At 33.4% G+C, this 27647-nt stretch overlaps 1 protein-coding gene across 2 annotated transcripts in view; it reads right to left on the bottom strand.

Annotated features, from left to right (window-relative positions):
- The window catches only part of ABCD3 (ATP binding cassette subfamily D member 3), a 76310-nt gene that overhangs the window by 27194 nt on the left and 21469 nt on the right, over positions 1 to 27647 (bottom strand). Inside the window, exons 2-8 of one of the 2 annotated variants that reach the window (XM_063104260.1) lie at positions 19281 to 19317; positions 13702 to 13800; positions 9882 to 9970; positions 6753 to 6822; positions 3411 to 3508; positions 2914 to 3037; positions 79 to 135 (exon numbers count right to left, since the gene is read on the bottom strand). In XM_063104260.1, the coding sequence (XP_062960330.1) occupies positions 79 to 135; positions 2914 to 3037; positions 3411 to 3508; positions 6753 to 6822; positions 9882 to 9970; positions 13702 to 13800; positions 19281 to 19317 (574 nt within the window). Of the gene's footprint in view, positions 1 to 78; positions 136 to 2913; positions 3038 to 3410; positions 3509 to 5021; positions 5092 to 6752; positions 6823 to 9881; positions 9971 to 13701; positions 13801 to 19280; positions 19318 to 27647 lie in introns of both variants that reach the window. The other variant, XM_063104259.1, reaches the window with a different exon arrangement.

Genomic DNA, 27647 nt, shown 5'->3' with positions numbered 1-27647 from the left:
ACAAAAATTCTTACAAACCATCAAACTATTCGTAACATGGTATCATGGCAATTTAAAAGGTAGAATAAAAGTACTCACCTGAGCTCCAATTGCACTTGTTAACCTGAAGATATACAAAACTATGTCTAAAAATGGCTGTAAAAATAAAATACAAAGAATTAAACCTCAAGAACTATATTGATAGCTAATACAACATGTTAAATACAAACTGTTATTCAACATTTAATACATAATTATCAACATGTCGGGTTCTCACTGTGTACAATGTACTATAACTGTATGTAGATCAATGAATATATCAAAGATACAGTTCTTATCTCAAAAAACTTAAAATGGAGGCAGCCTGAACAATGATGTCTACTGACCAAGTGGAAAAAACATTTATGACTTTCCATCAACCAAGATAGCTCTACTATGCTAATTAACTATTAGTAACTTAGCAATTTCTCAATATAAGGTAAAGACACTGAATAAAATGACCTGAGCTGTAACCTCAAATTTCCTGCCAGTTTTTCTAGTTTCTATATACCTTCACCTGTAAAATAGGAGGTTCTTCCTGCTCTAATATTGTTTAATTCTATTAGTTTATCACAACATGTATATATTGAAATAACTGAGTGAGCCTATGATTCTAATTTTGTGATATAAAACTCAACCTTTTAGAACTAAAATAATACATTAGTGTATTGCTCCTCACACATAGAGACAACACAATTGATGCACCATCAGTTGCATATATTTTGAAGTGTTTTTCAAGAAATCCAAATTGTGTTTATTCACTTTAAGTCAACAGCCACCTTTTCTGACTAATTACTAGGATAGATGGCTTGGTTTATTAATTGGCTTGTACTTAGATCTACCTTTTTTTTGCCTTATATATTATCAAGAAGGTAGAGACACTTGTAAAATTCAAGTACATTTAAAAGTTATTGACAAAAATAATGACTCAAGTCAGAGATAAAAAAATTAGATGTATAATACAGTAAACACATTGTGGTGCATATTACCACTACAATTAATTTGATAATACTCTTCTCTATTGCAGATGTGACAAGACCGGAGCTACAGATTTGCTCAAGTAACAGGAAGTAAAGAATACATAATAATGTCTATCAAATTACATGAAAAGTTTTATATATATCCCCCAACCCTACTGTGCACGTGTGCATGTACACACACGGACAACAAACTTTAAAATGCGGTAATGGGAACAGAAAAGAAATCAACTAAATTATTTGTAGTTGTCAGAGTTCCTAGAGTTTGGAATCAATTAGCAAAGTCTTCTAGAAAGCTAAAGAACAAAGTCTGCCATAAAGTGAAAAAGTATCTTAATAATGGGCCTGTGCACAAGAAGGGAGGCTCTTGTGGAAACATATTACTGAGTAGTGGGCCTATATACGAAGATGGAGGCTCTTGCAGATACACATGGATAAGGAGTGGGCTGTGCGCAAGGGGGGAGGTTCCTGTGCATATATATCATGGAGTAGTAGGCCTGTTCACAAGAAGGGAGGCTCTTGCGGGATACACATCATTGAGTAGCAAGCCTGTTCACGAGGAGGGAGGCTCTTGTGGATACACATCCACGAATAGTGGGCCTGTGCATAGGAAGAAGGTTCTTATGGATACATATCGCTGAGTAGCGGGTCTGTGCACGAGGAAGGAGGCTCTTGTGCATACACATCAGTGGGCCTGTGCATGAGGAGGGAGGTTCTTGTAGTACATATCACTTAGTGGCAGGCCTGTGCACAAGGAGGGAAGCTTTTGTGGATACATATCACTTTTCTAAGAATTGCCTATCCTCCTTTCATCCACACGGTTGAAGTAGAAGCATCCCTATACTTACAATGTGAAACAGCACCTTGTATATAGTTTCTTGCCCCAAGACTAGATATCTGAGTCAGTGATGAACAGGGGCAAAGATACACCCTTATCCAAAATGCTTGGGACCAGAAGTGTGTAGGACTTCGAATATTTTGGGATTTTGAAATATCTGCAGAATACACACCACTGAGTATCCTTAACCTGAAAATTCAAAATCTACAATGCTCCAACGAGCATTTCCTTTGAGAGTCATGTTGGCACTGAAAATTATTCAAACTTTGGACCATTTCAGATTTTCACATTAGGGATACTCAACCTGTAATCTGTCCAGTTTGAAAAAAGTGCCTACCCCAACCAAGGGCAGTGGACTAGAGTGGAAAGTAGAGCATCTTCGATGAAGAGGGGAGGGGCGTGGGATAGACAATCTTGTGTGGGTGCCCACTCTGTGTCCCAGTCAATGCAGCAGGTAATGGCAAAGAAGACAGATTAATGAAAATACTATAGCGAAAGCTGCAGGGTGATGAGATGAGTAAGACAAGTAAGAATTAAAGAAATTAGCAGGAAGAAAGACAACTGGTTAAGGCCTATCAGAGTCAAGAACTCTGACAATATTCAAAGGAGGAGAAAAAAACAGTAATTGAAAACTGGAATAAACTTAAATCTTGTGAAAATTCTTTTACTGCTACTTAAATGATCTATTAGAATTAGAGACACTAAAGCAGAGAAACAGGCAGGAAGGATGTCCTTGTCTAGTGTTACGTATGTGGAACTGGAAACAAACTGACAACTGCTAGCATAGGTCAAGAGATGAGAACTCAGATTTCTGTTGTTTTTCTGAAATCAGCCTGAAAAATTCTTACAAAATATTTAAAAGACACTAAATTATCAATTCTTGGCCAAAACACCTCACAAAAGTAATACAAGAAATTAAATAATTATAACTAAAATTACTATAACAACTCTAATTTTCTTATAAAAGCATCAAATACTTATATGTTGATGTACTGCCCGTCAAATCAATTCTATATAAAATTGCTTAGATTCAAAATTCAACAAATTAAATAGATAATTTTTAAAAATGGAGAAACTTACCTTACTAAGATTTGAATACAGATCAACTACACTGTTACAAAATTTTTCTACATCTTGTGTTAGCAGCTGGTCTGGATTAGCTATTCTGTTGTCCAGATTTCCCATTTTATAATATGTGAAAGATCTGAAATAGCAATAAGAAAGTGATTTTAAAACAAGTGATTTTAAAAACAAAACAAAAAAATTCACATTATACCATCTAGTATAAATACAAACAGAAAAGTCTGGAGGCAGAAGAGACTCTAAAGATTGTCCTAATTTATTGAAGAGACAAGGATGCACAACCAGAGAAGGATGACTTGCCAATTAATGGAAAAGCCAGGACCAGATTCCAAACAACTAAGAAGTCATTCCCAATATGCTCTGTGTCTAAGACAAGAGCAGTTTTCTTGAAAACCATATCATTACTTACTATAAGAAAAACTTCTGTATCTCAGTGTCATAAATATTACTGTTCAACTTAAATACTTTTAATATAAAAATAGGTTATTACTTACTGAAGATACTCTTCATAGAGGTATTTAGTGAGTCTTACTCGGAAGCACAATTTGAGCTCATTTAACCCATACTTCAGGAAGTTATTAACCAGAGAAATCTAAAACAAACAAACAAAAATATTGGTTTTTCTTCATTTCTATTTACTAAATTACAATTTATTTCTCTATCACTGGCTGTGTCCCCATATCCTACAATTTTTATGACTAATAGTCCAAACTGATATAATTCAGTTTTGTTTTACTTAGGATTTATAACAATAAAAAGAGAACAAGCTAGGGCCGAGCCCGTGGCGCACTCGGGAGAGTGCGGCGCTGGGAGCGCAGCAACGCTCCCACTGCGGGTTCGGATCCTATATGGGAATGGCCGGTGCACTCACTGGCTGAGTGCCGGTCACGAAAAAGACAAAAAGACAAAAAAAAAAAAAAAAAAAAAGAGAGAACAAGCTAAACCAAATACAGTTGCCTTTAATTACCCTATGTTAAACTTTACTTGGAACTTAATTTTAAAATATGTTAATATAATTAATTATAAGACACATCTTGCCACCTTTTTTTTAAGGTCAAATCTGTCACCTGTTTATCTGATGCAAAGACTTGCTTTTAGGAGTTCAGACATTCATGTTTATATATCTTGTTTCCTACTAGCAGCACTACAATCCTAGACAATGGAATTCTATACACACTGTATTCGCATTTTTTAGAAAAATACTATAACGTTTATACCAACTAATGCTATTTTCCAGATTACTTCAAGAGCCATCTTTACTAATGTTTTCCATCATAATATTAAAATTAATCCTTCTATAGTTCTGAACTCACATTTACATTTACATTCCAAACTCACATTTAATAAAAATTTTCTCAAGTAGTCTTTGCAAAACACAGGTCTTCTGCTGAATCTCAATCTTTGATATCTATGTCTATGTTGTTTATCTCAATTTTTTATTTTAAGAGGTCTAAAAACAATGTATATCCATCCTCAAGCTTTATTAATTTAGAATTTCTGAAACATTTTCATTTTAATTAGATTCTAAAACCAATCTCTTTTTACCACTAAATGTAGAACACTAAAATTCTTATACTGCCAATAAAATAAAAATAAAAACCAAGCTAGGAAAAACACTAACGTTTTGGACTAAACAATTTATTTTTAATAAATTCAGATTATAAATTCCAATTTAACTTAAACTATGTTATTGGATCAAGTTACTCTACTACTTTATGGCCTAAAGTAATACCTCTCATCCAGGGTGATTGTTTTCCCCCTGTCTCCCCTCCCCCCGCCATTTGGCAATGTCTGGAAACATTCTTGGGTCTCACAACTGGGAGAGGGGTGCTACTGCCTTCTAATGTGATGCTGCTAAACATTGGAGAATACCTGGCCTGAAATCACCCACATATGTATAGTATAAATGAAACTGAACCAAATACAATTCCTTTTAATTTTTCTACCTAATATAAAGGTTTACACTGAAAAATTACAAAACTAAACCAAAATAGGAACTTTGTATCATGAATCTTTAAAGAATTTAATAAGTAAAAATCTTTAAAGATTTTAATAAGATGCAAATTTCCCCCATGTAAATAAGATTTTTAAAGAATTAAACTTACGAGAGGCATGACAGCAATGAAGTTGAATAAGTATCTCTTGAAATCTTTTCTGCTGCGACCAATGATACCACTGCAAACCATTACATGCAATGCATTAGTTGCAAAAGAAGCAAAATATAATACTAAGAAAATTTCTGTAAAGCTCTAAAATTACTTTTGGAAATTTCTATTGAATCAAAAGCATCAATAAGAAAAAAAGATGCTGACTATCATTTTCTTAGAAAAATGTTTGCTGCTTCTGAAATATAATCATTTTAAACAACTTTCTTGAACGTAACTCTGCAAATGACAAAATTAAATAAGAATAACTAGTCCTTTCCTTAGTAAAAAACAGCAATTTAAAAAAAAAGAAAAAGCAAAAGGAGTTTAGAGGGCAAAACAATAAACAACTTTATAGTCCCAGGAATGTATTACTGTGGATAAGACAAAGTAGCATTTGTTTGTTTTTAAATATTTTAACGTCCTGATTCTCATTTGTGTGAAATAATGTCAGGGAGATAGATTAATGAGGGATAGCTAACTCTTACTATAAAGGATCAAGGGTAAACATTTTGGGCTCTGCTAGGCCATAAGGTCTCTGTTGCAACTACTCAATTCTGCCATTGCAGAGCAAAAGCAGCCAAGAATGAGCATGGCTGTATTCTAATAAAATTTTACCCAGACAGACAGCAGGTTTGACCTTCAGGTACTAGTTTGCCCAGACAGACAGTAGGTTTGACCTTCAGGTACTAATGTACAGGTACTAGTTTGCCAACCCTGGAACTAAATGATAGATCAGAGAGATCAATGGGATTCCTCAGAGCCTTAGACAGACTGTGCAGAAGCTTCTGGTCCCTTAACACACATCAAGTAGACCAGTTCCTCTTTTATCTGTTTTTAATGTTTTACATATTTATCTGTTTTTAAAATACACATTAATAATTTAAAGTAAGCATTCCGCCACCTTACTAAAAAGTTTGGAAACCACAGTTATATAAGTATGATATGACTATGATCTACTAAAGAGATTTAATTTATTTGATCACAGAATTCTTTTTCAAATAACACATATTAATATTCCCAAATGAAACAAAATATATTTTAAGTAACAGTGGACTAAATGATTTAAACCTAGCTCCCCACAAAAAAAATGACTGACATACGATGAAGAAATAATTTCTTTTTTATGAAGGAGTATGTAAATAAATTTGGGAAAACCTGGGTTAACAAAGCTAACAAATGTCTTTACCAAAGCTTCTCGAAGCTTTTAATGTACAATATGAGGGTACTTCAAAAAGCTCACGGACAGACAGAATTAAAAGATACTAGAAATCTTTCTGTGAACTTTTTGAAGTACCCTCATTCGTGCACTGTAATTCTCTGAGAGGGGTTTGTAGCATGTAGCATTTCCTCTGTTACAGCTAGGATTCCACAGAAACACTTTACTGTTACTTTAGACGATAGAAAAATTAATAGTCCAATTTTGATAACCCCAAAAAGCAAAAAATATTTTTTAAAAAGTTGAACTAGAAGAAAGTTAAAATAGAACCACACAGAAATGTTGTTTATAGCAATAAGAATATTAGAGACATTAAGCAATTAAGAGAGTACAAAAAGTTTAGAGGTTTAAGTTAAAATTGTTTGAACCAAACTTTACATAAAACCAAAGTGCTTTAGTGCTGCCCAAGCTGCGAAACACACAAGATTATAAAATTTTGGTAAAGCACATGCCATCATTCAGCAATGGTTTACCACTGGAATAGCAGCTATAAATTTAAATAACGGTTTCTTGAATAAAGCCTTATTTCTGCCTATTATTCCACTGCAAAAGAAAAATAATAATTAACCAAGTGTAATTTTACACTTCCCTTAATCATTATTGCTTCCAAAATATATAAGGATCTTTATAAAAGATAGTTGAGTGATTTTAAAATGCTGCTTATAGCCAAATAGGTGAAAATAAAATATATCTTCATGATTAGATAAAGCAGAAACAGGGTATGAAGGATTCTCCGCCAGATCATGGAACTACTACAGTTTCTTTTTGCCTTGAAGGTGTCTGTCTTATTAAGATTTACCCATACTCCAAAGTCATAAGCCACTAACAAATAAGCCTAAACTTAGCAAATAAGTCTAAAATACGGAAAAGATATTAAAGTGAAGTACATTATGGACCATAATAAGTCTCTCTGAAACTCTTTTTAGCAGAAATATATGAAATCTAGATCTACTTTGGAAGAGGCAAAAAGGAAAAAAACAGATAAATCAATTTACAATGTAACTTTAACATGAGATAGAAATATGTTAATTTTTCAAATAAAACTGTCCCATATTATGAATGCATATTTTAAAATTTTAATTTGATAAATATTAATATTTAACCAAAAATTTAAAATCTCAAACACAGCAGACTCAAAAATGTTTACTAAGAAGAAAATTAGCAATTAACTTTAAAATGACTGTTTTACAATTGGTGAATGAGTATAAGGAAGTTCTCTGCACTATTTCGCAACTTTTATGTAAGTTTAAAGTGCGTCAAAACAATGCTGTTTTAAAAAGACTTTTAGAAACTCATAGAAAAAATGAAAACCAAATTTTTTTTAAATCTCATAATTAAACTTTAAAACTCAGTACCCAGTAGGTTGACTACTCTATCTAGAATTATATGCTCATTTATGCTACATAATAACTTTCATCTTGTCCATCATCACCAATTAAATTAATGCACCATGTACTCTTGGCAATATATTTTTCCAGGTTATTAAGTCTTAAAGAACAATCAAATTAACATCTATTCAATTAAAGTTGGAAATTCCTAATTTAGAAAAATTAATATTATTCTTTGGATTACAAAAGTATGAAATCACAATACCTGATAAAAGGGAAAAAAAATTTAAAAACTAAACTAATTTTCTATTTTACATATTATACAGGGTTCTTTATATTTAATACGTGACTGATTCTACACTGATGTCTAATATGATATTATTCATAGTGGATATAATCTGCATATTTTTTGTCACAAGGCAACTAATATTACAGGTGAGGTGACTATTTTTATCAACAGATAACACATTTAAAAATCACAGAAAATGTTATCAAAGGAAAAAATATCAAATTTTATAATCATGTAAAAAGTCATAAATGTCTTCTCTACATCAATTATACAAAGACTCAAATTACTTGTGCACACAGCTCATAAAAACAAAACTTAATATAATTGATCCTAATAAAACTGATACATTAGCAATGAACAAACGTTTCAATTATGTTTATGCTTAGCTTCTTAGAAATGTTAGAGGATTCCTCACTTGGGCACACACACAAATGGCCAGACTCCCCCTACAAGCACTCTTCAAGGAACACTGACAATCGACAAGCCCTCAACTCCTGCTTCTAATAATTTTTTAAGGCCTTCACTTTTAAATGAATTCACAACCAAGAAGACTTACAGATAGCTTGAAGAAAGACTCTAACATGAATAACAAAGACCACAATAACAAAGAAACATGAAGGAATTAGAAACAACTGCAGAGAGCTTAAAAAAAAAAATTTTTTTAATCACATTAATAGTTTCAGACATAAAAAGAATATTGCATACTTGAAAGAATGACTGCTATAAAAATACACATCCATACAAAAGATAGCTTTTAGAAATAAAATTAAGATTCACTGGATAATAAAGTTAAAGAAATTTCCTAGAAATTATGCATTACTTTGATTAAAATAAACAGGCACAGAACTGACAACAGGTTTCAGGGAGAGCTGTATAAGAGCCTACATAATTCACCCATATCCAGAGGTATATGCTTAAGGGCCTTAATCCTGTGCAGATAAGCTTCTTTATTCTCGGAGAGAAATGAGTCAGAAAACTTGGGCATAAAGCATTCTTTCTCTTCCTATAAATCCTCTGAAAAGCAAGTCAAGGATCTAAGAGAGAAAAACCTTTATTTCGAAATTTGGGGGCATTTAAAAATTAAAAATACTGTCTTTCAAAAGGTTATCTTAGATCAAGTATTTTAATAAATTTTCTGAAAAAATACTGCATACCAGGAAACAGAATTCCAAAATAAAAGTTTTACTCTGACATTCAAATTGGTATCGTGACAACTAAATTCTTTATTAACATATGAACAGTAAATGGGTATAACAACCCAAGATATACCAACTGACATTTTATATATATATATATATATATATTTTTTTTTTTTTTTTTTTTTTTTTTTTTTTGGCAGCTGGCCAGTATGGGGATCTTCGACCCTTGATCTTGGTGTTGTCAGCACCATATTCTCTCAAGTGAACTAACCAGCCAGCCCTCAACTGACATTTTGGAAGTTTTTAAATTCAAAATTGTCAATTGCAATGATTAATAACATAATATGTAGAAAGACTATAATGAAAAAATATAAAAAGCACTAACTTCCGAAGCAGAAAGAAATGTATAAGAACTTTTTTTTCTTCTCATAAACATGCTCAATGTGATTCTTTGAAATGCTTTGTATTTTCCTCCAGATTATCTCACTACTTTCAAATATCCAACTTGGTGGCTTTTATAAACTGTTACAACACTTATTATACTGCATTTTAATTTTCTGTTTACTTGTTTCTAAACCCTCTATAAACAGGCAGTTCAACAAGGACTGGTACACTGCTACAGAATTTCTCCTGTTCACCGGTATGTATATTCCTATCATAGTGCAGCAGTGCCTGACACATGAGAAACACCCAATAAATATTTTTTAAGTAAATGAACAAACACATAATTTGACTTAAGTATCTTTTACCTAATTTAGAGTCTATTTCTTGCTTATAAAGATAATGTTTAAATATGAGACAAATTAGTATTGCACACATATAGGAGGAAGGAGAACAAAAAAGTACCTTTCAATGAGTGTCCCATTTTGAATCATCCAAACATCACAATATGTTCGAGACACCAGCATAACAGCAATAAGTATCAAGTAACCTGTCTAAAATAAACCAGGTATAGTAAATAAATGCATTTTGCAAAGTTAAAAGAAACATTACCTTGGTAAAGATTTTTGGTTTCCAAATTCAAAGCTTTATTCCAGCTTTAATATAGCTTGCTGACATTTTACCTATAGGCAACTTTAAAAAACTTTTTAAAAGGAACTTAATCTTTCTTATCCAGAATTCAAAAGTGAATCCTAAGCAGGTCAAATGACCTGTCTTCATACAATTAGTAAATGACAGAAGCTAAAAGTATAACTTAGATTACTTGAATCACAGTGTATAATGGTTTTCTCATATTGTGAATATACAACTTTAGCAAAGAAAGATGACAATAACTGTCAATACAGTTAACAACTAACAAATATTGAAACCTAAAATTTGGCCTAAGCATAACAAACTTGGTTCAATTTGTTAGAAAAATTTCTAGTTGTGCCCCTACTCTCACAGGGCTTTCAATTTAGTTATTAAGCAAGATATATACATAAAAAATAACAAGAAAACAGACAAATTTAGGCAAGCATAACCGTAACACTTCATGTTATAAGTGATGAGATGAGAAAGTTTGGGGTAGGTAGCAAAAGACAGTTATGGCATTAGAAATATGTTAAATAAACCAAGTAAAACAAAAGAAAGAATGAGGATTAAAGATAAAAAAGGTAAAGATTTAATGGAGAAAAAAAAAGATTAAAACCATATAAAATATGGTGTTGCATATCCAGCAGAATTTAGACAATGTAAAATTACTGCAAGCTTCTAGGCAGAATAAAATGTCGAAAAGTGGCATTTAAAGAGTGTTGCTTAAGCAATGCTGTGCAAGATGGATCATGAAGGGGAGAGAGTTGACAGGCTAGGTGACTGGCTAGGAGTCAGTTATTTCTCTGCGAGAGATGAGAATTCTGCTGCCACCCTACCCCAAACACACACACATTCAAAGCTGACTTTAAATTTTCTAAACTGGAGGAATAAGACAGTAACATAAAAGCTAAAGTCAGCGAGTCAGGGAAGAGGGTTTTGGGGGGTGGAGAGGGCATTTATTTGATAATGTGTTCAGTTTCAAAGTTACTGAAGTAAGGAACAGCTGCATCTATAATATAACTTTTGCAAAACAAATATTGCTCTTAAAAAAGGTGAAGATATTGGAAATATAGTCCTTTGAAAGACAAGGCAGGGAATCATAAGCACTGAAGTAATAAATGAGGCCATAAGAAGACAATGTCAAAGAAAGTCTCTGTAATTGAGCTGTGACATCTGGTACCCAACGTTTGCCAAAGTTGGCTAGCAAGAAGATTCCATCTTCCTACCCTATCCCACCATCCCAAAGTTAGGTATCCAACTGACAACAGAAGAACCCATTGACTTTAATAAATGTTATCTGTAGATGTCACCTTAACTGTATACCAACTTTTAACTGAGACCTTAAATACATTCTCAATCCTCAATTAATCATTGAGGTATAAAGGTAACATTAAACAAAGACAGTTTATTTTTTCCTTTATTTTAAATTTTTGGCTTAATTTTTCTATAAAAGAAGTACCAAGTTTGTCTCACTTTAGCAAAATCTGGCAAACTTTGATTACTGACAGTCCTAAAATGCCTTTCTTTATATAAAGGATATCCTTAGAATCACCACTGTTCCCATTATTAATGTGTTCAGGTAGTATGTCAGAAACTGAAGATCTGCACTGATCTAGGCAATCCCTCATCTTATGATATGCATGAGCTTCCATAGATTCATATACTGTATTTTCATTTCTCTATTTCCTATACCAATTAACTAATCTCTTTATCTCTACCTTTCATCTTCTGTGGTTTCTATGGGAGTTTATTTCACTTTCTCGAACTGGGGTTAAACTTGGATTTTTATATCCCTCAAAGATGACAGTAAAATGACTCGGTGGTACAGCTAGATCTAGACAAAACTGGGACGTTAACCAAGTTAGCTCCTTCCTCCTCCCTTACTAACTCCTAGGGACCTATCCAATGTCTCACATTCACTTTACATGCAGGAACCCCTGCAACAGTTAAAATGAGCATTAAGCCATTAACTGATTAGGGGAGTAATATGTGAATCTTTCCAGAGAAGCTTGTATTTTAAATAAGGATTCTTCAAAGCCAGGTAGGTTGCAGCAAATAAGAAAACAATTAATTACACCTGAAGAGTCACGGGAAACCTTCACAAAGAAGATAATTAGCATTAAGCTATTTTTTTTAAACATATTTGTTTTTGTTGGGGAGAAACAGAATGTCACAGATATGATGCTATGAACAAATGACAGCATGAGAGCATAAGACCTGCTCACAGAACAGTAAAGAATCTTCTACACAGATTATATTAAAAGGAAAGTCAAAGTCAAGTCATGACTTACCCTATAAGGAAAAAAAAGCCAAAAGTTTTTATTAGAGTTTTAGAAACGAGACCAATTGGAAAAGAAAAAGCAGCAAAAAGACCAATTAAGAGCTTATAATAAACCAGGTAAGATATAGTAAGAACAACAGCAATGTAATTTATTGGAAACTCAAGGATATTTGGAAAGCACATTTAAAATATAAGGGAAGGAGAAGATTTTAAAAGTATGAGTGTGATCCCATTTTTATTAAAATATATGCTTACACACAAGAAGACTATACATCAGAATCAGTAGGAATCTGATAGGTACCAAGAAGAAAAAAAGATATCTAGGTGCATTTTCCAATTTTTCTTCAAGGAACATCTACTACCTCTGTCTAACTAGGAAAAAACAGATATTATTACATTATTTTTTAGAATTTCTCAAGGGTAGAATCAATGGGACATGATGCTAAGGTGAGGGAAAAGAGCACAAGTGCAGTGTGATGGAGGAATAGGAGTTCTCCAATGTCTTATCCTTTTCTTGCTATTACCAGATTATAAGCCTAATGCTTTTTAAAATTTGAACAATCAGAAATATTATGTTTTAAGAAGATATATTTGGCAGCCAATATTTTTTGTAAAAGAGATCCTGGAAGTAAGACTAATTAAATACCACTGCAATATCTAGGTAAGAACAGAAGGAAAAATTATCAGATCCCAGTGACTAAAAGGAAAAGGCCTGGGGTGATGGAAGAGTCAAAGGTGGTAACATTTCTAGTTACAGAATGAGAGAATGCTGAGGTGACTAGAGGTGAAGAACACAGCAGTATTTTAATAACCATTAAATATGTTTATCAAATCATGATAATCTTGATAAAGGCAAAGGAAAGAATAATACAACTATTCCTAAAACCAGCTCCGCTCCTGAAAATGCTTGATGAATTCAGATATCATTTTGGTATCCTAAAAACATATTTAATCAAATATGATGAAGCAACTCTCAAACATATTTCATATCAATGTGACTTGTTAACATCCCAGTGTAATAAAAAGGTTTGTCTTTTTAAATTTAATCTTGTTTTTATTATATTAACTATAACAAAGCAACATCATTTAGGGTAGCTGCACTGCAGTACTCTAGTATTTCACATAAAATAGAATGAAATAATATTTCATAAACAGAGAAAGCTATTTAAAAACTGGCACTGAAGAATGGTACCTGTATGACAGGTGATGATTTAAAGACAAAAATTTAATACAGTAGTCTTCTTTACTGACATAGAAAATATTTGACCTCTAATAATACCAAAGTGTTATGATTTTATTGTTCTGATCTAATGTTGAACACTTAACATTATAATAGTTGAACACTTAACTTTATAATTTCATAAGACTTACCTCTTTACAAAATGTTCTAGGGACCATGATTTTCAGAATCTGTGTGAGCCTTAATAAAAACACCTTGTCCACCGCTGCTCTCTCTTTTTTCCCCTCTTTCTACATTAAAAAAAAAGAAAGCCCTTTTAAGATAGCTATAACATATAACAAACTACATTAAAAAGCCATGTTTTATAATAAATAACTATCAATATAAATAACTATCAGGACGGATATTGCATTTAGAGAGCACAGACTTACACTGCTCCTCATATTCAAACAAGCTTTCAAGAAATTAAGATGTTATTTAAAAACTGAATAAGGAAGTGAGAAGTCTGAAGCCATGTGAGTATCTGGGAGAACACTGTAAGCAGAAGAAAAAGCAGGTGCAAAATACCAAGGTGAAACCCTGTTTAATGTGCTTAAGGAACAACAAAATGGCCAACCTGGCTGAAGCAGTGAGCAAGGGATACTAGCAGAAAATGAGGTCAGACAGACAGGTAAAAAATCAATAAGTACTTAACCGTTTTTTCTTCTTCTTCTTCTTCTTCTTCTTCTTATTATTATTATTATTATTGTTATTATTAACTTCCTGTTTAACAACTGACTTTTTAAAAAATCCTGACAGGAGTTTCCCTGACATCAACTATAGGAAACTTTTGGATTCCCAGATATATCATTTAACATTTCCAATATGCAATCTGCCAATTCACTCTCTCTTCCTCATAAATTCAAAGACAGACAAGGTTCCTTCATGTATGCAGCTCACATTTCAGCAGGGGAAACACAGATAAAAATAAACCAATAAATAAATTATCACAGATAGACGAGGCAGGGTTATGAGAAAAAGAAGAATGGTTCAGACAGGATGACTAGAAAGCCCTCTTGACATTTAAGCTCAGACATAAATAAAGAGAAGCACAAGGAACACCAAGCACAAAAATCTAGTGTTAGGAATAAGATTGGTGTGCACACGTAACAAGATGAGAGTACTGCTGGAGCAAAGGGAACAAGGATGAGAGAAGCTGAAAAGGTAGGCAGAGCCTATAAAGGACAGAGCCTTGAGCCATAGTAAGGATTGAGAGTTTATAGTCAGTGTAGAGGGATTTAAGATAAGATAATCTAATCTCCCTCAGAAATTTCTTCATTTTCACTGGGTCCATAAAAATGGAAGTACAAAACCATTTGCAAATAAAAGGAAAAGGAGATATGAATAGCCTACAGTAGAGACTATTTTCTTTATCAGCCTTGGACTCCTTGGGGGAACAGACAGGAGAAACTTCCTGGAAAAGGCAAGATGCTCCTGAAAAAACCCATCCCCTGACTAACCCATTCCCTAACTCCCATAATCACAGCTCACTTATTTGGTTACCTACTATGCTCCTGACAAACAAATACTTGTGGTACAGTAATTCTACCACAGAAACTTTAGTATAAATATGCTTTAATTAAATTAATATCTAACTTGATGAACCTTAAGTAAATAGTTTGAATTCTGTATTAGAATAATAATAAACTACCATCTATATGTCACTGTGCTAAGTGTTATATAGGCACTGAGTGCAACAAAGAATTGTAGACCAAGAAAGGAAGTCTGAAGGCAACTGTTCATAGGGTTAGAACAGAAAGACTACGACAGAAAGAACTCGATAGGAATCAGCCTACCCTGTGACTGTTGGAACACAGACTCAGGATTTCACGTTTTTCAGAGAAAGTTGCAAACCTCATCCTACTGAGCTACAGGCCCAGTGGACTTCATTCCCACATGCATGCGTCCATTCAGCAAATAGTTACTTGATCCAAGGCACTATTCGAAATAATGAGGACACACCAGACAAAAAGCCTTCTCACAGTACATTTAGTTGAGCTAGCTTATTTTCCTCAAGCCAAATCTTACAACTTCAACCTAAATCTTCCATTTCTCTTCCCCAAACTGAGAGAATATAGAAAGAAAAGAATAAAGAGAAGGCAAAACACACAAACTACCTTTTAAAAAAAAGTTAAACTTCTACTTTCAAAATTTCCTCCTGTCTCCACCCCCTCTTCACCTCACCCCACCTGTAACTGCCAACACCTTTCTCCACTCCTAGCTTGAACCTTCAAGTAGAGTAATTCTGAGGTGAAATGGCCATCTTCTGACTTAAACAGAGGACTATTTTTAGCTTCTCTCAAGAAGTAATCTAGGGCAAACAATGAGGAAGGTTTTTTTAAAAAAAGCTAAAAGCATAAAACTTTGAAATTTGAAAAAGCACTTTAAAATATTAACAGTCAGCTGGCATATAACTCCTCATGCTTGCTTTTTCCTGTACCTGTAGTCACCGTTTCTATTCTTAAACTGTCTAAAAGCTGACTGGATTTTCATTACATTTCAATCCATGAAGGGAACTATATTCTTCCAAAAATCATCATAGTGTTTTCTGCAAAGAAACACCTGGACTGGAGAGTTGGCTCAAAAAGGCTAAACTGAGATGTCAAGATGCTCTGCCATTCCTGATAGATAATAAAATGCATAGCTGAAACCAATCTAAATAAGAATACCTACAAATACAGTACATATCATAACACTACTGGCCTTTCCTAAGAATTCATTTTAAATTCACAATTGACTTTCCACACCTCTAAACTTCACAATATTTTTTTAAAAATACAAAAACATTTTGATGCGTTTAACATGGATATGATAGAAAAAGCAAACAAATCATTAAATAAGGACTGTTTAAGAAGTTAAAGTAAAAATGCAACCAGGAAAAAAAATGTACCTAATATGCAGGATACAAAGAGGTCAAAAGGCATATTGTTTATACGCATATATACACACATGCACACACACACAAAATACAAAAGTATGCATGGGAATGCTAAACACCGAACCAAGCACAGTGTTTATCTTTATACATTTTAAATGTTATACCATGGGCGTTACTTCAAAATTAAATAAATAAGTATTCTAAAATCAAATCGACTAACTCTTTATGCTATTTTCTAACTTTTTAATCAAATCCTTTTCTCTGCCTTAAGTCTCCCGTCTTATGAAAATTGTCTCACCCTACCCCCATTCCAAAGATTATGATTATAAAAAATTCCAATGAAAAAGTTCATTTTTTAATTATTTTCTCTCATAAGTAATACATTCACTGTAGAAAAAGTAGAAAATTTTTATGAGCAAAAATAAGAAACCTATACCTACCATCTATGGATACCAACTGTTAATATCTGATACACATCCTACCAGTTTTTGTTTTTGCATATATGTTTATATGTGTATATGTGTGCACTTCTTACACATTTTTACAAATATGGTATCACTGTGCATCTTGTATACTTTTTATTGCCAACCATTTAATCTAACCTAAATTTATCTCGTTCACACTATACAACTAGCAAATACATATATGCTAAAACAAAATTATATAGAAAAATAGGAAAAAAACAAAAAATTGAGTGAAATGAATCTGGCAGTCCAAGAACTTGATGATATGATGATTTACAGACAATAGATATAAAAAAGATAACTAAGGTTTAATTACTCAGACATAACTTAGATCTGAGAGATCATGGAGCTGGAAATAAGCCAGAAGACTGGACATACGCCTGTACGGTCTCATTTTTCGAAGACTGAGACAGATTATGGGAACTAAAGAAGAACAATATTAATGTCAATCTCCAGGATATTCAGAGAATAGACACTAACATGGAAGGTTTGGGAAGACTTAAAAAGACAATAATCACTAGAAGCCAGCATGAGTTTACTAAAATTAAGTCATGTTAAACTAGTCTAACTTTCTTCTTTGTCAAGGATTTTATACTAGAATATTAGCTGACATGTAGAATGTAGCTCCATGAGAGTAGGAACTTATTTTTATAACAGCCATATTCCTAGAGACAAGAACAATACCAGGCATATATAAGGGGTTCAATAAATATTTGTTAAAAGATTGACTTAATAAATGAATTAATAAGTTAATCAAGATATTTGATGTTTCTTATAAAATTATTATGGTCCTAATGGAGAAAAAGAAGCAGATTTTGCTACAGGTGTATACAGACATAGCTGAATAAACAATAACAAAAAACAAACAAACAAAAAAAACCCAAGGATTAAGAGATGATGCCACAGAGTAATCTCCTAGTCAATACTATCAGGAATTTTGAGGAAGAGAGAGTAAATTAAATTTATAGCTCATACCTTCTACTTACAGTAGATGTTAAAATTGCATTCAAAACTCCACTAATAGTATAGATGATGGATTAAACCCAATTTACATTTACAGGGATAAATTAATGTTCATTTAAAAGAAATCAACTGAGTTACCATATGACTCAGCAATTCCACTCCTAGGTATATACTTAAGAGAAATAAAAACATACATCCACACAAAAACTTATACACAAATGTTTGAAGCAGCATTATTCATAATAGCCCAAAAATGTAAACAATTTAAAAATCCCTTAATTGATGAATAGATAAATAAAATGTGGTATATCTATACAATGGAATATAGTACTATTCAGCAATAAATAGGAATGGAAAACCAACACAGCAACAACATGGACAGACCTTGAAAACACTGTGCTAAATGAAAAAAGGTAGGCATAAAAGGCCACATATTACATGATTCTATTTACATGAAATGTCCAGAATAGGCAAATCAATAGAGACAGAAAGTAGATTAGGGGTTGGGGGAAGAGTGTAACAAGGAGTGACTGCTAAGGGGTATGTGAATTTTGTATAATTAGATAGTAGTCATGGCCGCACAACTCTGTGAATATAGTAATAACCACTGATTTGTACACTTGAATGAATTTTATGATATCTGAATTATATCTCAGTGAAGTTGTTATTTAAAAAAAGAAATAAATCAATTGATGAATACAAGATATAGTGGAGCTCTGTTCGTCAAAACAATACCTGAAGGTTATAACTTGCCACGAACTTCTCTTACTGTAAACAACAGTTATGGCTAAAGAAGTAAAAGCAATTTTAGGCTGAATTTGAGAAACATGGTGTTCATATCAAGGAATGTAATAGTGCTTATTTATTCCATGCTAATCAGACCACATCTGGACAACTACATGCTATCCTAAGCTCAATGTTTAGGGAAACCACTATATCACCAGCGGAATATTTACAGAACTGAAAAAGGATCAGAAACCATGTCACATGAGAAACATTTGAAGGAATGAAGGCTGCTTAGCATAAGGACAAAAGGACTTAGAAGATACAACTATCTTCAAATATATGAGGGTCTACTAGAGAAAAGAGAGTAGATATGTCCTGTTTTGCTACAAAAGACCTAACAGAATCAATCACTAAATAACTGGGGCAGGGGAGAATTAATCCCATCATGGGCTAGAACTAATACAGTTATAGCTAAATCCTAGAGTATTACTCTCTTCCTAATGAACAGAGTAAATATTAGAAGATACGTGTCAGGATTCCTATTTTAGAAAGAATTTCTATAACATGTAATGGGTTAGAAATGTTATTTTTAAGCTCCCTTCTAATTCTAAAATTCTATTATATTTATCCTAATTCAAAATTATATAACAAATGAAATAAATACATGAAATTCTAAAGAGTAGATGATTTAAAATTTTACCTCATTGTTCTGTAATGGTGGTTTTCCACTTTTTTTGCTGCAAAGGAAAAAAGAGAGAGAGCTTTACTTGCAAAGTCTTATTATCATTAAAATTATTTTAAGACATCAAAAAGAATATAACAAATTCTCCAAATGGGTTTCTTCTTTTTTATATCATTCTGAGATAGAACACATTAATAACAGTCCAGCTGCCTCTTACCTTATTATATACAGAAAACACTCAATAAATGTTAACTACTACTATTATGTAACAGGCATTGTGTTTGGTAATTTTTACATATATCTGAGAGGTCTTCAAAGAGTTTATGGAAAGATTTGTATTATTTTCTAATTCTATTTTTCCACCAGCTTTTTGAAGTACTCTTGTATGTATATAAATACACATACATAAATTTATTTATAAATCCTCCCATGGAGAGATGAAAGTCTACTTCTCCATCCTTGAATCAAAGCGTGGCTATGTGAACTGCTTTGGCTGATGGGACATTAGCAAACTGAGACAAACAGAGACTTGAAAAATGTCTGTGCATTGGGCCCCTCTCTTGCTGCTGGGAATCTTTCTCTAATCACATGAGCAATCCCAGGCTAGTCTCTTAAAGGATGAGAGAACATATGTCATTCCCATATTAAAATGAGAAAACTAGCCTGGAAAGAGTAAGCAGCATGCCCAAGGTTCATGCTCTGACTACTAACCCAGACTATCTCCCTAAACAATATAATTAACCAGGCTTAGATGCTTTTTATAACACACTACCATGGCACCTTTGCTTCTATATTACATTGATCACATTTTTAACTTCTTGTTTGATGTATATTTCCCTCTAGTCAAGTATTTCCATGAGATCCAGGGCTACTGCAGGTTGACTTCTCAGAGGCTAAGGTGATATATGCTGCTTGGGGTACAAATTGTTTATTAGGGGTCAATACCTGTGCATAAAAGGCAGAGAGAGCAAGTTTTGGCAGAACTCAAACTGTGGATACAAAGCTCTATCAAATTAAGCAAGCACTCTCTGTCAAATTGCTTTTGGATGGGCTGAAATGGCCAGCTCTTTATATCCCTATCTTGCTCAGTCTGCAAATACATGCTGCTCCAAGGAGGTCATTACCCAGGGGGAGTTGGGGAGAGAGCTTTATGAAGCTGAGGCAGACCTAGTGTGGGGAGAGGGGGCTGCCTAGATTCCATATTCCTCACTGCTGAGCAGTAAGCCCTTCTTTAAAGGGAAACCTGAGTGGTACATCTCTATGTCTACTATGGGGGTCATGAATTACTAAGCCCTCCATGTTCAACACCTAGCGGAGCTCCAACAATCTGTAGAATGAATATTTTCAATAATAAGATTCCAGGGTAAGAGAACAAGGCTAGAAAGCCAAACTGAACTACAATTCAGTGGATGATCTTATTTTTAAAAGTGCTTAGGTTTATTATTGTTTCTAATTTCAACTGTATTACAGTATTTTTTATCTGTTTAAAATTCTTTATGAACTGGAAAACTTTCAGAAAATGTCTTTTAGCACAGCAAAGGTAACAACACAGTGAAGAGACAAGCTATGGAATGGGAGAAAATATTTGCAACCATACATCTGATAAGGGATTAATATCTAATATATATATAATGAATTCAAACAACTCAAAAGAAAACAACTCAACTTAAAAAATGAGCAAAGGGCCTGAATAGATATTTCTCAAAAGAAGACATACGAATGGCCAATAGGTATATGAAAAAATGCTCAACATCACCAATTTTCAGGGAAATGCAAATCAAAACCGTAATGAGACATCACCTCACACCTGCTAGGATGGTTATTATTAAAAAAAAGACAAAAGATGGAAAGGGTTGGAGAAAATGTGGAGGAAAGGGAACTTCCATACATTGTTGGTGGGAATGTAAATTAGTACAGCCATGAAGGAAATCAGTATGGAGAGTCCTCAAAAAATTAAAAATAGAACTACCATATGATCCAGCAATCCTACTTCTGGATATATATCCAAAGGAAATAAAATCAATATCTCAAAGAGCTATCTGCACTCTCATATTTATTGCAGCATACTCACAATATTCAAGGTATGGAATCAAGTGTTCATCAACGAATGAACATATAAAGAAAATGTAGTATATACATACAGTGGAATATTACGCATCCTTAAAAAGGAAGGAAATCCTATCATTTGCAATAATGTTTGTGAACCTGGGGGGCACTATGCTAAATGAAACAAGCCAGGCAAAAAGACAAATACTGCATGATCTCTCTTAAGTATGAAATCTAAAAAAGTCAATCTCATAGAAGCAGAGAATAGAATAGTGGTTGCTAGGGGCTAGGGATTGAGGGAAATAGGGAAATGTTGGCCAAAGAATACAAAGCTTCAGTCATGCAAGACGAATAAACTCTAAAGATCTAATTACAGCATTGAGACTATAGCTTGATAATGGCGATCACTTCACAATATAGTGTGTGTGTGTGTGTGTGTGTGTGTGTGTGTGTGTGTGTGTGTGTGTGTGTGTGTGTGTGTGTGTGTGTGTGTGTATATATATATATATATATATATATCAAAACAAAATTCGGGCCGAGCCCATGGCGCACTTGGGAGAGTGCGGCGCTGGGAGCGCAGACGCTCCCGCCGTGGGTTCGGATCCTATATAGGAATGGCCGGTGCACTCACTGGCTGACTGCCAGTCACGAAAATGACAAAAAAAAAAAAAATCTAAAAATTAAAATACTAAGTAAAAATGTCATAGCACTTACTGCTAATAAATATTACAAGTTAGCATGTATAGAGATAAGTGAGGAACCATGAAAAGCAATTGTTCACAAAAATAAACTTTTATGTTTGGCACATATATACACGTACACACATAAGCACACATGCATATACCCTCTCTCTCTCTCTCTCTCTCACACACACACACACACACACACACACACACACACACACACATCCATCCACACCCACAGCCACAGCCACCAGTGGGTCACATGATTAGTCAGCTCTCTTATCACTTTCTCTCTTCAGGCTCCCATGAAATACCTTGTTCAGAGTGCACCATGACATCTTATAAGGCCTTCACTTGACTTGAACACATAATGTACATGTAAGTCCTATGTTCTCTGATCAGTTTGTGACAATTAAAATAGTACATTATTCTGCTGCACTATGTTATTTTCATAATTTCAAACCAAAGTTTCATTATAAGATTTCAGTTTCTCAGAAATTCTGTGAAAACATACTTTACCCATCATTATCATTATAAGAGAAATTTTTAACGGCAAAATAATTCAGTATGTGTACAAAAGTTAAAGTAAGATGATTTTCTTAGTTTTACATCAATACACATTAATCTAATACAAGTTCTAATGCAGCAAATTTGTTCAGCATACATGTGGTCTCCAGATGATCACTTAACAACCATTCACACACAAATACTGGCACCAATATCTGTAATAATATGGTAGTCATTCGGATAACCGAGAATGTGCTTATAATAATTTACTTATAATTTATAACCAAAATAAAAATGCAAAATTAAAAATTCTCATAGAACTTCAGGACCTTAAAGAAAGCATCTTTAGATGCATTATCTCTAGATCCTAGAGACACTACACTAGGCCATCTCAGTCAAAACCACTGCATCAACTATCACCCTTTCTCTAATGACTCTCCAAATCTCTAGCTCCCTACTCTTTCCTGAGCTCCTAACTTGAAATTCTGTTTTTAAATAAGGTATCTGTACCTGGACTTAATGAAAACATTTTAAACTCAACATGTCTATGTCTGAACTTATCTTTTTATTTTTTCATTGTGAACACAGGACTTAACTAGGCGAATGTACCTTTATCTGCCAGGTACCCAAACCACAAACCTGGGACTTATTCTGAGATACTCTCCCCTTCATTTCCAATCCTTCTCTATGCTTTTCTTTCCATCTTTATTGCCTGACTTCAATTCAGGTCATCAAAATTTCTCATGTTAACTACTATAATATTCTCACCTGCTTTCAAAGTTGTTTCCTTATCATTAGTCTCTAAACTCTCCCAATTCATTTCCATATTTATATCAAATATGGTGGGTGTGCCTATGTGTGTGTGTGTATGTATGTATATATATATATATATATATATATATATATATATATACATACACACAGTCATTTGCTTCATAACAACATTTTGGTCAATGACGGACCACATATGTGACAGTGGTCCCATAAGATTATAATGGAGCTGAAGAATTCCTATCACCTAGTGATGTGGAAGCCATCATACCATTATATTGAATTACTTTTTTTTAAATAAATTCATTTTTTAAATAAACTCATTGTAACCTTAATGTTTATAAAGTCTACAGTTGTGCACAGTAATGTCGTAGGCCTTCATATTCACTCACTACTCACTCACTCACCCAGAGCAATTTCCAGTCCTGTAGGTGCCATTCACCCTTAGCACCCTATACAAGTGAACATTTTTAATCTTTTATATACAGTATTTTTACTGTATCTTTTCTATGTTTAGATATGTTAAGATACACAAATACCATTGTGTCACAACAGCCTATAGTATTCAGTACAGTAACATGCTGTACAGGTTTGCAGCCTAGGTGCAATAGGCTATACCATATAGGCTAGATGTGTAGTAGGCTACACCAATTAGGTTTGTGTAAGTATACTCTATGATGTTCGTACAATGACAAAATCACCTAATGATATATTTCTTAGAACATAATTTGCATCGTTAAGCATGACTTACATATATATACACACATACATACACCCACATATGTATGTATAGACCTCATATATCACCAAATATATGTATGTATCCTGTGAAATTCAAGTAAAGCAATACTCAGAATCTTTTTATTTCAATGAAAAAAGAAAACAAAGGTTAATAATTAAAGCATCCAACTTTAAAAGGAACAACACAAGAAACAGCAGAAGAAATTTAAAACAATCAAAGCAGAATCTAATGAGTTAGAAAAGACAAAAATGGTAGATACTAATCAATAAAAACCCAAGCGTTGTTTCTTTGGAAAATTACATACAGCAGCAGATAATCTAATTTTAGTACAAAAACAAAAGATAAAAAACAGAAAAGAAATAAGCACAAAAATAGATGAAAAAAAATTTTTAACAAGATTTCTTTTCTCTATATAAAGAAATGTGAAAACCTGGATGAATTGGAGAATTTTCTAGAAAAATGTAATTTTCCAAAACTGACTCCCAGCAGAGAGAAAAGAAATTGAGAAAGCTGTCTGAGAGATACTCACCTCTTGCTCACCCCATCCCCCAAGAAAAAGCACCAGACCCAAAAGATTCACAGAACATTTCTACAAAACCCCCAGAGAAAAGATAATTCCACTGTTTTAACTGTTCCAGGGCATAGATAAAAGAAAAAAGCTTCCACATTATTTTTGTTGCAAGTAAAACATCAACACCAAACCTAACAAAAATTGCACCAAAAAAAACTAGAGCATCATCAAACTACTAATTTTATATATTTTTTAAAATTTCAGACCATGAGAATGTACCACCTATTCAAAAACTAAATATTTTATAATTTAAAATTTTAAATAAACATACACATAATCAGCTTCAAAATAAAATCCAAACTCCACAGTATAGTACTCAAAAGAAATTCATAACCTTGTTCCTGCCTTCTTTTCTAGGTTCATCTCCTTCTGCTATGCACAAATAGTTTGCACTCAGGTTACCTTAATATATCAAGTTAAACTATGTGTAATTACAAATATTTGATCATTTCTCACTTATGAAATGACAACTTCACATGCTTCAACCTAATACTATGCTCTCTCACATTCCACTATTTTTGTACATACTACTCCTTCTTCTTAAAAGGATTCTTCAACAATCAACCTGCTTAATTCCTACTTGTCTTATTTAAAACTCAGCACATACCTTCTCGGAACAGAGTGACCATCTATATCAGTTTGCCCAGAATGATCCTTGTTTACACTTCTTGTCCTGATATAATGATTAACTGCACCACCTTTCAGTCTCAGAACTGTGCCAGTTAAGGTAATAAGTTACATGGCGGCCTTGTCTTAGAAGCCTTCTCTATCCATTCTTTTCCCTCTAACAGTGGGTACTAGGTACACTCCACGCTCCCTCAGCAGTCTGTATATCGTATCTGTCCCCTCATCAGCTTCTTAAGAGCAAGGCCATGTCTTATTCATCTCTATATTACCAATGCTTAAGACTATGCCTGGCACATGGTAGGTGCTTCTGAAACTTTTATCTTGCTTTGCCCTCTAAATTTTGTTTCACTTAGTACGTTCCTTCCAAAATTAAAAAAAAAAAAAAAGTTTAAGGGAGACTCTTAATTGAGTCAGGCCAAAACTTCTGGAGTTTGTCAATAAAGCAGAAAGACATAAGTGACCAGATATGAACTCAGGAAACCTGCCAGAGCTGAGGCTGTAAACCAAGCAAATGAAACAGCAGCTTCCAATGACAAGCAATCTAAGGCATATAAGGATACCATTTTTTTTATGATAATTTTTTAAAGGCACCACTTCAAAGTAAATGCTCAAAAGTTCACCTACAATTGAATCCACATTTTTTAAGAAAAATAATTGCCATATCTGCATTCCTCCTAATATTTAGAATTTTTCCAACTATATTGACTGTTTTACCTCATTTTGAATATAATCCAAATTCTACATTTAAAGACCCTGACCTTGGACACAAATTACTTATCACTGGCAGCTGAAGTGCTTTAAGAAAAAACACCATTTGGTCACAAAGTAAAAAAGAAGAATTCTTCAGATTTTACCAATTAGCATAATCTGATTTTTTATATCATCACAAGGATGAAGATCGAGAAGAGGACCACTCAGGCCAAGACAATAAAAATCTTAAAAGCCCAATCCCAATGAGAATATCCACATTTAGCAATATTGATGCAGGTTTTCTAAAAGTGTATTCCTATAAAGCAAACATCATACATCAAAGTTTAAGTCAATAAGTTGTCATAAATCGTTCCCCAAGTAACTACTAAGAGGCATAACCCAAAACTTTAGTTTTTCCTTATGAAATTTTTTCATAGTCAAATCTTGTTCTTCTAAATGTCCTCAATGTTGACAACTTTTCAACTTTTCATCTTTTAGGAGTAAGACTTCATTTTTAGAATGCTCAAAAGCCATTAAAGCCATGTCATAAAAGGTAGGTGATTATTTCAAACACTGATGTTTTTGATCCACTGGAGTTATAGAGTATCTTGGAAGCACTGTCATGGTGAAAAGAGAGGAAGGAGAAGGGAGGAGACCAATGAATATGCAGAGTACATACTGAGGATAAGAAAGGTTCAAAATGGGCATATGTAGGCAGAACTAAATTACACCAGGCCTTTACCCTATATTAAGGTTTTATTTGAATACAAAGTTAATTCCCTTTTACTTCATGTTCTTTCTTTAAAAGAAAAATCATTAACTTACAATAATTTAGGAAACAGACATTGTGAAATAAAAATTTAAAGGTGCAAATTCTACAAACTTTCATCAAGATTCTACTATATAACACAGGCTTATCAGGTAAGGAATTCAAAGATTAACAGTCATAGTTCTTGCCCTCAAGGAGTTTATAATCTACCTAGAGAAAAATACAGATAAGCAACTATAATATCAGACAAAGTGAACTATTAAGGTCTACTAAGCAAGGTGCTGTGAAAGGCAAAGAAAATAACAAATGTTAACCCAAGGGGGAAAAAAGTAAAAAGTGTATTCCAGAACGGATGTGAAATGTAAACTAAGACTTAAAAAGTGAACAGGATTTAGGGTCGGGGTGATAAAAAGAATGATATAATATTCCATGCTAAGAAAACATCATGAGCAAAAGAACTGATTTCTCAAGAGGGCAGAGTATATTAGTGGAAAGGAAAACAGTCCTTTCTACTATGATGCACAAAGAACATGCATGTTTTAGTGTTAGACTAAATCTGTTCAAATCCTAATCCTAATTAATTAAAACAATGGCTCTGGAGAGAGATTTCCTGGATTAAACTCCCAATTCTACCATGTGCTAATGATTGACTTTAGGCAAGTTACATAATCTCTCTGTACTTAAGTTTTCTCATCTGTAAAACAGAAATAACAATACCATTAGCTAAAACATAGGAAGTGCTTATAATAGAGCATGGCACGTGGTAAAGATTCAAAAAATGTTAGCAATTATTATTACACCATGTACTGGCTGTGTGACTGAGGAAAAACTGATTTATCCCCATCCATAGGAGTGGGGACAATAACATTTACCTCAGATAATCTCTGCCCTCAGTGACTACAATATATTAGGCACCCAAGTGACCCTAGGTCAGAGATGATGAACACCCAAACAAAGGCAGTGGCTATGGGAATGAGAA

Source organism: Cynocephalus volans, chromosome 8, assembly GCF_027409185.1.
Source record: "Cynocephalus volans isolate mCynVol1 chromosome 8, mCynVol1.pri, whole genome shotgun sequence".
In the NCBI taxonomy this organism is placed as follows: Eukaryota; Metazoa; Chordata; class Mammalia; order Dermoptera; family Cynocephalidae; genus Cynocephalus; species Cynocephalus volans.
This window is presented reverse-complemented; position numbering and strand designations above follow the sequence as displayed.